We start from the raw sequence: 12,419 nt of genomic DNA on the forward strand, positions 1-12,419 counted from the left end.
ATTAGTTCCCGTCACATCAGTTGGCTCCAGACTCTCAGAATGCCAAACTTAATTTACATGTATGGTTGTTTACCAAATATAGATATCTGTAGGCATTGCATAGGCAAAGACATTGTGAAAAAGGACCAAGCAGACAGAAGATTCACATTAAGTTAGGAAATATATGTAATGCTTAACTTTAACTGTTCACTATAAGGAGCACTAAGTTTTTAATTAATATGCTAAATTACTTTAAATCAAGGAAAAAAAGATACTTTACCAAGTCATCAAAAATATCTCTCTGATGCACATGGATGGTAATTAGAGTTTCAAATTTTACTCTATCAAACTTGCTCAGGTCATGTGTTGTCTGACTAATTAGAGTATTCAGAATATCCAAAAATTTCTGATTGGTCACATGCATGATTTTCCTGTCATCTTTTGCATTATGTAAAGCCTCTTCTGAATCATGTGTCCACAGCATCTGAATTCCCAAAAGGCCAACCTACAAATCCAACAGACAAATTAATTTGCCAAATATTTAAAGCACGTCTGCAATAAAATTCAGTAGTCGCTTATTCACATTAAGGTGAAGAGAGTCTTACTCATTTTAAACTAAAAAAAGAGACACATTTATTCTTCCACTCTCAAAAGGGAAAAAGAATTTCTAACTATTGATATTTTAATTTTTTCTATGTAGATAAATAATAATTAAAACAATGGCTATAATAATTTATGGAACTATATGTGTATTATGGAAGATGCCTGGGAAATTTTTCTATAGAGGGTATGAGACCACCAGATACCTCCGTATGGTGATTTTTCTTTCTCAGGAAAAGCAAATGGAATTAATAGACTATTGTGTATTTTTCTTCAGCAGAATTTTCCAAAGGTCTCTAAAAAGGATGTGCCGCCTATCTCTTTTCTTGATCTCAAGCTGTCTCTAATATTCATACCTTTTATCTATGTCTACTTCTCTGTCTATATGTTTATCTTTAGGAGAGAGACAGACAGAACGTGAGAAGGGGAGAAGCTTGTCCTCTGTCCCCTGATGAACATAAGGAAATTGTGAGTGGATGTCACCTTACCTACAATTTCTGCCCTAGGAAGGGGAATGGAAGTGGCCAGAACATGCCCTACCCTCACCCCCTTGCTGTAACACTTGTGCCTTTGGGAACTTTTGTTCATCCCCAGAGTCAAGCGACAGATCCAATATCATTTGGACCAAAAAGGAACTCCACATTTGGCAGAGGACTGAAAGCACGTGAGTGGCATGTGGATACTGCCAGGCACGGCGTGTGATATGGGAAAAGCAGGAATAAAACCCTTTCCTTATCCCTGCTTCCTCTGGAACTTCAGTATTTTCCTTGCTAGAGCAGTGACCCATCCTGGGGTCTGCAGGTGAAGGCAAATGAAGCACCTGGCTGAGAGGAGCAACAGGATGTGGAGGAAATAGCGGCTGTCAGGAAGCTCCCCCAAAATAGCAAGCAGATTCTGACCCTGGCAGCAGCAGAAGCAGCACCACAAAGCAGAGAGAAGTGATGCAGAAACGGCAGTGGAAGGCTGTCTGATTCAAAGACCAAGCAAACTTGCAGACCCTGCAAAATCACTGCATGGTGGTACATTCTTAAAACTGATCTCTAAAATGACTATCCCGAGTCACCAGGAAAAGTTTACATTATGTGTTACACGCAGCGTTAAGAAGGCAGGAGACTTCATGGTGAAAACTGGAGGACGTTTCATTACAATTAAAAAAAAAACAATGCCCATTCTCATCAATATTACTGGATGCCTATAATAAGCACATTAAAAATAATGAAAGAGAATACACTAAAATATTAACAGCTATCATTTCCTGGTGGTAGAAATATGGGAAATTTAATTTTCACTTTTATATTTTTCAAATTTTTCCAAATGTTTGCAACAACGATCCACTGCAATCATGATCTTAAAAATGTGTTCTAGAAGAAAGCAGAAGTGAAATTTTAAGCAAGTTTAGATAAAAAATGAACATTGTAGTGGGCAAATTTATTTGAGAAAACTGCTTTTTAAAACAATTTAAAGAGTAATACATATATATTGAATGAGTATATACTGAATGAATAACATATAGAGGATAAATATATATTAATTCCTCTTTAAAGAAATTCTCCTATAAAACTGAAATTTGCCCACTACAATGTTAAGATTTTTATCTGAAAATCTGTGTGTGTGTATTTGTGTGTATACATTAAAGAAAGTTCTGAAAGTCTGTGAACTTTGCTACTATATCACTGCTGCTTTGAATTTGCTTTTCAAGTTTTCTGCCTTTAATGTTATATATACACAGGGTGATCATTTTTTCCTGGGAGAGCAAAAATGTGTTGGTTTAGCCTAAGGAGCTATTTTTCTCAGCATATCAAATAAAGTATTTTATAAAGCTTCATCACAAAGGTAATAATGCTAATAAGAATATTTAAGTTTGCCAAGGACATTATACAATCTAAAAACAATATTAAAATATTATCTCCAGTGAAGGTTGACTTGGTATCTGTACTTGCATCATTTGAATAAAATAATTTCACATCATTTCAGCTGTCTCTGCTATGTGTGCAGTAGTTCTGGATTTGGAGTTCTGGTTAGGAAGAGCAGTTGGGGAAGTGAAAACTGCCTATATTTTCCTTGGATATCTCTTGCCTTCTGTCCCACACTATCTCTGACAAATCACTACTTTTCATTTATCTTCAAAATGTAATGAAACTGTTGGCTCTTCATCGTCTATGTCAGCGTTAATAATACCTGGCACGTGACAACGCACTTCTAAGGGCCACAAGACAGGAGAGCTGTTCAAGAGAACACGTGCTCCAAGCCTCTCCAAGGTCTTCTCTCTTTAAAAAGTTAGTTGCGTGAGAAGGCCTCCTTTAACAGATTAAGCCAATTTTTAATTACTTGAAAGGAAAATAAGTAACAGGTAGGATGGGTGTCATTTCATGAAAAGACATGCTTCATTCCTTTTATATATGTCCATATCTATATCTGTATCTATTTATAACTACCTATGTGTGGATATAATTTTTTTACACATAAATATAGGTATTTTATATTGAAGATGAAATTTCCTGTTAGTGGTTTCAGTCTCAGTGTACATCCTCAATGCTGGGAGAACAACAGCAAATCCTCTTCTGGGAGATGGGACAGGCTGGCCTCCCTAACCTCAACAAAGCTACAACAGCCACCACATCATGAGGCCAACTGCCTCCTGAGTAGCCTTCCCCCTTATTTTCATTATTTAAAAGTTGTGCATTCTCACCTGTGCTGGAAAGTGACTGAGGAAAGGCAAGAGTTGAAATCCCGAATCACTGATTTGATAGAACGCAGATCTAATTATATTATGTAAAGAGGACATCTGCATTTTCAACAGTTCCAGAAGCCAAATCTCCACAGGACCTTTGGCCATAACAGGATTATCCAACTGAAAAATACATTACAAATGTATTACAAATGGATAGTAATTTGGCATCGTGGGGCCTCAACAGAAACAATTTTACACAACATTATTTAAAAACATGAGCAAAATCAACTAATACTATAGGTGGAAGGAAGTATAAAGATCATCTGGTCTAGAACTTTCACTGTATAGATGATAAAATCAGTCTCAGAGAAGTTAGATGAGTTATCCAAATTAGTCTGTAACAAAGCCACGACTACAGAACTAGAACCCAACTCCACCCTCTCCTCTTTTTCATGAGTACTGCATTCTCCTCAACTGAAATTTTTTTTTAAAATCCTAATAACAGAATTTTAACCAAGTTAAATTACAATGATTTTTTCTCCTTCTCTTGATATGACGGCCATGATACGATCGTAGTCTTTTGCATGAAATGTCACCTCATTTATGTTGTCTGATACTGCGGGGAGATGTGGCTATAAGAAAGCACAAGACAGAGCAAGCACATCGTACATGAGGTTAAATGGAAAAGCCATTGAGGTGTTTTTAAAAGCCTTACTTATTTTAAATTTGTAAAAGATTAAGAATTCACTGCCTCAAAAAAAAAAAAAAAAGACTCTGCTTTGACCCTTGAGTGATTTGGAGGCCCACTTTTCAAACAGAGTATTTCCTTGAAGACCTACAAAGGCCCCTCTTTACCATGGAGACTGCCTTCCTGCCCAGAGACAGCTCAGTCCTGCCCTTCCCTCTTGGCTCTCTGTGTGCCTTACACCGTTTTTACTTCCATCTGTCTTTTCTCTTCCCCCGTCCCTCTGGAAACCAACAGAAAGATATTATTAGCTGTTTCCCAGATTCCCAAACCAGAAATGGCCCTGGTGGGGTGTTTCCATGCCTCCCATACCTCGTTCTTTGTAGCTTTTCTCTCCTTCCTAGAAGTATACTGACCTTGGAAATAGCTAAAAGCATTTGAGAAGCATTCTGGACATAAAAAAAAAAAAAAAGGACAAATCCAAACCACAATCCCTATTTGATCTAAGAATATTTAGACTGAAATACTCATAGTAATGAATTATATTTAGTGAGCACATACTGTGTGTCAGGCACTTTCCAGTGCAATATCTTGCATCATCCTGCATCATCCTTGTAACAATCCTATGCAGTGAGAAAAATTAAGATCCTGATTTTTTTACAGGCAAGGAAACTGAGGCCCAGGAAAATCAAGAGGCTAGCCAAGGTCACCCAGCTGGTGAGTTGCATGATCAGTGACTCTTGCCTCAGGTTGATGGGCTCCAAATATAAAGAAAATTATAGACATTTTAAAACCAACATAATTAATACTCTTCTTTCCTGACTGCACTTGCAATATGTTAACTTCATTTTTATTTTTTATTACAATAGACTGTGGCAAAAAAGGATTGAGGTAACAGATATTTGGACTATATACCTGTATGGTATGGGAATCACTGGCTTGTCCGAGAATTTCCAAGAGAACTGGATCAGATACAAAGAAGAATCTTGGAAATAGTAATCGCTTCTTCTCTAAATACCTTAAAATATTAAAGTCATGTTACCAAAATATTTTTTTCTGGATTATTAATTTTGGTTTTTTTTTAAAAGCCAAGATACAATCACTAACATCTTCAATAAGACAGTAGCAAACATCTATAGTTATTTCCCATTTGCGTCTGAAATGTTTATAACCAAAGTCCTGTTCCACCAAGGATGGCACTTAGGAAAACAGATGGAAATAAGAAAGTGATTCAGAGCAAGTCTGCCCCATTGTCTGTTGTCTTCTTTCTCATCAAGAGCCCTCCTGTGAACTTTTTGGGAGTACTGTGAACCTCACGGCTTAAATCTAGGGTGAACACGTAAATTATCTCCAAACCAGGATATTTTGAGACTGAAGTGAGGAAGGAAACAACCAACCATTAAGCCAGGACAGAGCCATAAACTTGGACAAACCAGAATATATTGTTACCCTATTTCAAATAGAAATGGAGAATGAACTACCTTTTAAGACAATTACCTGTGACACTGTCTGGCTAATTCTTCTCTGAGTGCACATATCTACTCTATGCCTGTAGTGTATTGAATGGTAGCCCCCCAAAAGGTATGTCCACGTCTTATTCCCTGGAATCTGTGAACGTGGCCTTATTTGGGAGAAGGGTCTTTGCAGATGTACTGAAGTTAAGGATCTTAAAAAGAGAAGAGATAATCTTGCATTACCCAGATAAACCCTAAATCCAGTAACAAGTGTCCTCATAAGAAACACACAGGAAAAAGAGAAGGATGTGTGAAGACAGAGATAGATACCAGAGTTATGTAGCCATAAGCCAAGGAAGTATGAGAACCAACAGAAGCTGGAAGACGCAAGGAAGGATACTCAGAAGGTATGGACACCTTGATTTCAGAACTCTGGCCTCCAGAACTGTGAGAAAGTAAATTTCTATTGTTTAAAGCCACCTTGTTTGTGGTAATTTGTTACAGCAGCCCTACAAAACTAATACAATGCCTTAAACTCACCCAACCTCAATTGGAAGGTGCACTTTTTTTTTTTTTAGAAAAATTAAATTTACGTGAAATGTTAAATTCCTATCACCACTTCAACCATCACTACCAAACCAAAGAGGCAGTCAATACTGTTGATTTGTTTGGGATAAAACACCATCCCATATAAAATGATAGGTAATTTAAAAATTAAACTCTTACCCTGTAAGTGACTTCTGACATAATTCTAACTGTTCGTGTAAGTGAGGTAAAAGTTGCCCCATGGTTTCATCTCCAACACAGCAACTAATCACATTGGGATTCTCGTGAGCTCGCTGCATTATCTTTACCCATGACTTGTCAATATTCTGAAAACGTTTTGCTTCCTAAAACCAAATCTGTAGTCAGTAAAAGTTGGCATTTGGATAATTAAATAAAAGCAAAGTCTTTGTTTTGGAATGTCCTGCAGTTCTTCAAACCAGCCTATTAGTCTCAGGCTACATGATTTAAAGGGGCATTTTTTTTTTCATGTGAATTAACTCTGAACAACAAAAACCCAAAGTCATAAAACTTCTTATTGAAATACTGCTTTAGCACAATAGGGTTTATTGCTCATTTGTTTCCTTACATTTAATACATTTTTCAAAGTGCCACATGATTAACTTTCAGAGCTCTCAACTTCAATCGCAAATCTAGTCTTTCAGCACCCCAGGTGTTTTGGCTTGATGAGCATACTGAAGAAGAATGAAAATAATTTGATCTCAGGATCTTTGGAATAATGAAAGCTTAACAGTATCCCAGGAAAAAGCAAAAGCAAAAAGAGAACAGTAAAAATACAAAACAAAGCTTCATTTACATTTTTGCAAATGAAAATTTTCTGTTTACTATGGATGATATTAAGTTTTGCACTCCATTTCAAAAACGCCTTTTGAAATTGGCATAATCTTGCCTCTATTAAAACTTTAAAGAGCACTTTAAAAAAAATACAACTTTCTAATTAAAAAAGGAAAGATTTATGTTTTAAAAAAGTGTTAAAAAGGGAAATCAGCCATTTTCAAAATGCTTTTATCCTTGATTTTTAATCTATAGAGATCCCCTAGGTAAGGAAATTCAACAGTGCAGGCGTAATTTTATAACAGGTAAGTTACCTTCATAGAATAGAGCTATTAGTTCCTGGCATTAATGTAAAAGGTCCCAAAAAAGCTGTTTTAAAAAAATTTGTCACAGGCTTCAAAGGCTAAGTTTCCTTGCCCCATGTTTCTAATCTACTATTAGTTGACTTCCTAATAGTTAATTTGTGCTTATAGAATACAGATTATTTTAAATTCTACTCTCAGAGAAATATAAGTTTAACTCTGAGCAGAAATGACTACTATAATTTAATAGTCCCCCAGTTGAATGTACCTCATATACTCAGACAACCTGGAGATTTGAAAATATGTGTTTCTTCTTTCTACTAATATAAATCAAAGGTCAGCACTTTTCAAAAAAAATTTTTATAAAGGGCCAGACAGTAAATATTACAGGCTTTGTAGGGTCTCTGCTACAACTATTCAACTCTGCCGTTGTACTGGTAAAGCAGCCATAGACAGAACATAAACGAATGGATACGGTTGTATTCCAATAAAATTTTATTTACAAAAACAGGTGAGTGGGCCATAGTTTGTAAACCCCTAGTGCAAATAATCAAGACATGACTTTATGTCTTTGTGGAGTGTTTTACAGAGACATACAGACAACACACACTAAACTATTCTATCCACAGTTACAAACACCATAGTTACCTGAGGGAGCTGTTTGGCAATATCTCCACCTACAAAGACAGCTTCAAGATAAACCCAAAGGTTCTGGACTATTAGCCATTCTTCAATTATATCTGAGGAAGTGGACAATTTATACACCCAATTCTGGATATTTTTTTTAAATGGAGCATTATATCTAAAAAGTAGGAATGGAAAAACATTACATTTTTAAAAAGATTCAGAAAATAGTATGGCTTAACAAAGTAAATTATAGGAGAAAGAGTCCTTTGACAATGAACTTTTTCCTCAAAGGCAGTTCCTATTAAATTTCATAAGTTAATGAGATGTTTGCATTTTTATTAACAAAACTCTTATAATTATAGTGATTTCAATTATTGTTTCCATGTATTAGTGATAAACTAGGAAATTTGCCAAGTTTCAAGCCACAGAGGTCCAGTAAAGGAACTGTGCTGGTTGCTCCTGGGAGTAAAGGGAAAACAAGGAATAAGATGGCTTTCCAAGACTTCTGTGAATCAAATCCAAGTGGGGATTGCCTGTGATAATAACATGCCGAGCACTGTTAGTTACTGGTGTATGGAACGACTGCCACAAGGCCAGGGTTAAGCTTGAGCTCTGATGTCCACTACAGATGTGCTCTTCCCACTCATAGACTACTAATTCCACCAGAAACTGAGCCTAGATTCTGCAGTGTTAAAGATCCACAACTGCTAGCCAGAAAAGCCTAGTTCCTGCTTTTTCACCATCAGGGGTAGCTGAAGGGTTCATAAGAATTCACAGTGTCCAGAAAGTTGGGCACAACTGAAAAAGACAAAAAATAGAGTGGATGCCAGAAGGAAGTGATGGGAAGATACCGGGTAAAGACCTAATTACCTATGGTTGGATTCAGAAGCTACTTCAGTTTGTGGCAATGGCAAGTCTCTTTGAAGTGGTGTGGTGGCATTTCCTGGTGTGGCACTTGTTGAGTACAGTCTTAAAACATTTCTTGATCCAGGACAGGGTGATTTGAAGGTACTCACACATAGAATGGGGCTCTTCTGGGTAGAGTCTGATGCCTGCGAGTCACCTTTCATTTCTATGGAAGCCTAAGTTATATACATGGAGGTATAAAAGGGTGGTACAAAAATTGCCCCAAGGAGGTAGATGAGTTGTTCAGGCAGCAAGAGGCATTTTTCTTAACACCCAATTTATACTGTCCATCTGGCCATTAGTCTACTGCTAAAAGGCAGTCAGTATGCCAAAAGCACCTTCGGAATCAATACATGCACACCAAGATGATATGGATGGGTATTTTAGGAAGTTGAAGCACCTAATATTTGGAGCCAAAAATAGGATTATTCACATTCCCTGAAGCAGAGGATGCACCCTAAGAGTTTAACCCCAGCAACTTCAACCCAGAACTCCCAGAACTAGAAGCTTTCTAAGTTAGTACATTACTCAAATACAAGACTGCTTCTGGGCCAGAGATCATGCAGGATATCATTCATTAAACAAGAATCCCAACCTGGAGATAGGGTATTAGAATCCCCATGCACCCTGGACACTGACTTCTTTTAGTGACCTCTGAAATAATGTGATATATTTCTAGATGTGTTAGGGTGAAGATCAGTTAAGAATTACTGGATGGTCAGGTAGGGGATTAGAGGTTGTTAATGCCCAGACCAAGACAGAACAGTATATTTAATCTGACTGAGTCCCACTTCCTAAAGCTGCACTTGAGATCACAATCACTTTAGAGCTGGTTCAGTAGTCCAGTGATGGACAGGTTGCCTCATTTAGGCTGCAATGAATCCAGCACAGGTGTAGCCACTTTTCACCATAAAAAATACAAGGGTGTAAGTGTCAAGTCTTTAACGGTTATGTTTCTTCAAATGTTGCCAGCATACTGTTCCTGTGCCATTGGGTGAACACTTGAGCAGGTTCAGTCAAGGAGGGCAATGATGAAAAATCAGAGAATGAAAGAGAAAGAAGACAAAATGAAGTGGTCATCTTGGTGGGGAGTCATGATGTTCAGGAGATGAGCTGACAATCTGGGGGAGAATAATTATGTTGAGGCCCACCAAGAAAAATAGAAAGGGGAGGCAAGTATAATAAAAGAAGAGATGGAGGCATGATTATTAGGGAAAACAGGTAGTTCATGTAAGGTCAGACAAGAGTCGGCACTCTAGGTCAGAATCTAGTGTTGTTTCACAGCTACAAAACTGGGCTTTTATTCAAAATTATACACCTCTAAATACCAAATCAAAATCTTCCCCTGCAAATTATAAAATTACCTGTTGCTTAGTAAGGAACCTAAGACCATTAAACTATCCTCCATTAAGGTGATAATTTCTCCTGATTCAGTTCCTTTGAGCAGGAGCTCTCCCTTTCCCTTAAATGCTGCAAAACTCAGGTTCTGGTTGGTCCAGTTCTCAATCACCTGAGTCAGCTTGGCTTCAATATCCTTCTCCTTAGTGGCAGATATGCAGATATCCTTGAGAGGGAAATCAAAGAATATGTCATGATGTTTTTTAATTACAAATTAAGTGCATTGTAAAACCATATAATATTTTTAGCTTGGCCCTAGAAGTCAACGAGTCATTTCACAGCCAAGAAAACTGAGGCTCAAGATCACTGTGTTGCAAGAATCTTTGATATGAAAGTCTCACAAGGCAAATAAAGTAAATTATCTTCCCCAACATGTCTCAATTCATTTTCATATTTAACATCACAGAATCTCAGAGATGGGAAGGAATATAAAGGTTCAAGAAATTTTCACAAGTGATTATAATACAAATTAGGGAGTAATAAGTGCACATTATCATTGGGAATGTAAATTGGTGTGGCCACTATGGAAGACAGTATGGAGGCTCCCCCCAAAATTAAAAATTGAACTACCATCTTATCCTTAATTCCACTTCTGGGTATTTATCTGAAGAAAGCAAAAATGCTAACTCTAAAAGATTTATGCATCCCCATGTTCACTGCAGCATTATTTACAATAGTGAAGGCATGGAAACAACCTAAGTGCCCATTAGTGGGTGAATGGATAAGGAAAATGTGGTATATTTATACATAATGGAACATTATTTAGCCATAAAAAGAAGGAAATCCTGCCATTTGTGACAACATGGATGGACAGACTTTGAGTGCTAAGTGAAATGAGTCAGACAGAAAAAGGCAAATGCCATATGATCCCATTTATACTAGAACCTAAACAAAAACAAAAAAACCAGAAACACAGCTATTTAGGACACCCAAAGGCAGGGTGCAGAGTGGGTGAAACAGATGAAGGTGATCAAAGAGTACAAGCATCCAGTTATAAAATAAGTAAGTCCTGGGGATGTAATGTACAGCATGGTGACTATAGTTAATGATACTGCATTGCATTTGAAAGTTGCTAAGAGAGTTGATCCTAAAATTTCTCATCATAGGAAAAAAATCTGTAAGTATGTGTGATGATAAATGCTAACCAGACATATTTTTGTGATCATTCTACAATATATATATATATCGAGTCATTATGCTGTGCATCTGAAACTAATATGTTATAAGTCAGCTATATCTCATTAAAAAAGAGATCTCATGCAAACACTAAGCATAAGAAAAGAAAAAGAACCAATTAAAAGTCTTGGAAAAGAAAAATATAATAATTTAAAATATTTAATAGACTAATAGTAAAAAAAAAAGTGTAGAATTAGAAATCTGGAAAATGTCCTGAGGAACTCACCAAGAACACAATACAGAAATAAACAGAATTTTTTAAATGGAGGTATAGTTAAGGGACAAGGAGGATACACTGACAAGCTGCAAAACTGAAATATTTCAAGTAATTATCTCATCTCAAGATACAGCATTATTTTGCAAAACCAAGGAATGTTCAGGATCATTCCAAATTTTGAGGGTGTGTTATATAGCGCAACTAATACATCCTTGAATAGAACATTTATTCATACAATTTTCAGAAAAGAAGAGGGAGACATTCTTTAAATAGGCCATTTGTAAGACCTTATAATCTGATGTACCTCAATGTCATCCTTGTTTTTAAGGAGTGGTGCTTCCATAATATTTCTAAGACAAAAAGAATCAGATTCCACATCAAATGGGGTTCCAGTTAACTCAGAGATTCGATCCCAGTGTCTCTGTTTCATTGCCTTATTGGTCATCATTTCTAGTAGAGGACACGACTCACTGAAATCATCAATTCTTTTTTTCAGATCCAGAAAAGCTTGCCAGTCTTTAAGTCCTTTTGGCAGTTTACGACATCTTTCAGAAAAAAAGAAAAAATTATTTCATTTACACATAGTTTGAAGAAGGTATTATGAATATACAGCATTATATCAGAAGATAAATTCTTTTATGAAATACCTATAGGATCCTAGGAAGATAGGCACTATAAAAAGGTACATTTAATTCAGTTGAAACTCACCTATTCTGAAATTCCTGCAGTTCTGCATTAATTTTTTCAATGTCTACATCTCCCCAAAGTATTTCATAATAACCACTAATATTGCCCATTACAGTGTCATACAGTCCATACAGCTTCTGCAGCAAGTTGAGTTCCTTTCTGGGAAACCAAATAAATTAAGTCATTACAAAACATGCATTTAAAAAATAAATTCCATTATTGGATAGGCAGAATTCATCTAATCAAATATTTCATACATTATGTGTATAATGTCTTATAACCTATGCATACAACCCTGTTGGTTTCCAAACAAACACTTTATTAAAGCTTAATCAATTAGGTCAAGTTTATAGCTCTCAAATATCCCAAATTATATTAT

General features: G+C 36.4%; 1 protein-coding gene across 4 annotated transcripts in view; it reads right to left on the reverse strand.

The window, feature by feature from the left end:
• DNAH8 (dynein axonemal heavy chain 8) overlaps positions 1–12,419 on the reverse strand; it is a 218,669-nt gene that overhangs the window by 124,619 nt on the left and 81,631 nt on the right. For all 4 annotated transcript variants that reach the window (XM_072945080.1, XM_072945081.1, XM_072945079.1 and 1 more), the window contains 9 exons: positions 12,062–12,199; positions 11,658–11,898; positions 9,927–10,126; positions 7,678–7,831; positions 6,116–6,279; positions 4,851–4,953; positions 3,778–3,882; positions 3,269–3,430; positions 260–484 (listed from right to left, as the gene is read on the reverse strand). In XM_072945080.1, coding sequence (XP_072801181.1) covers positions 260–484; positions 3,269–3,430; positions 3,778–3,882; positions 4,851–4,953; positions 6,116–6,279; positions 7,678–7,831; positions 9,927–10,126; positions 11,658–11,898; positions 12,062–12,199 — 1,492 coding nt within the window. The remainder of the gene's footprint in view (positions 1–259; positions 485–3,268; positions 3,431–3,777; positions 3,883–4,850; positions 4,954–6,115; positions 6,280–7,677; positions 7,832–9,926; positions 10,127–11,657; positions 11,899–12,061; positions 12,200–12,419) is intronic.

This window comes from Vicugna pacos, chromosome 20 (assembly GCF_048564905.1).
Source record: "Vicugna pacos chromosome 20, VicPac4, whole genome shotgun sequence".
NCBI classification, from domain to species: Eukaryota; Metazoa; Chordata; class Mammalia; order Artiodactyla; family Camelidae; genus Vicugna; species Vicugna pacos.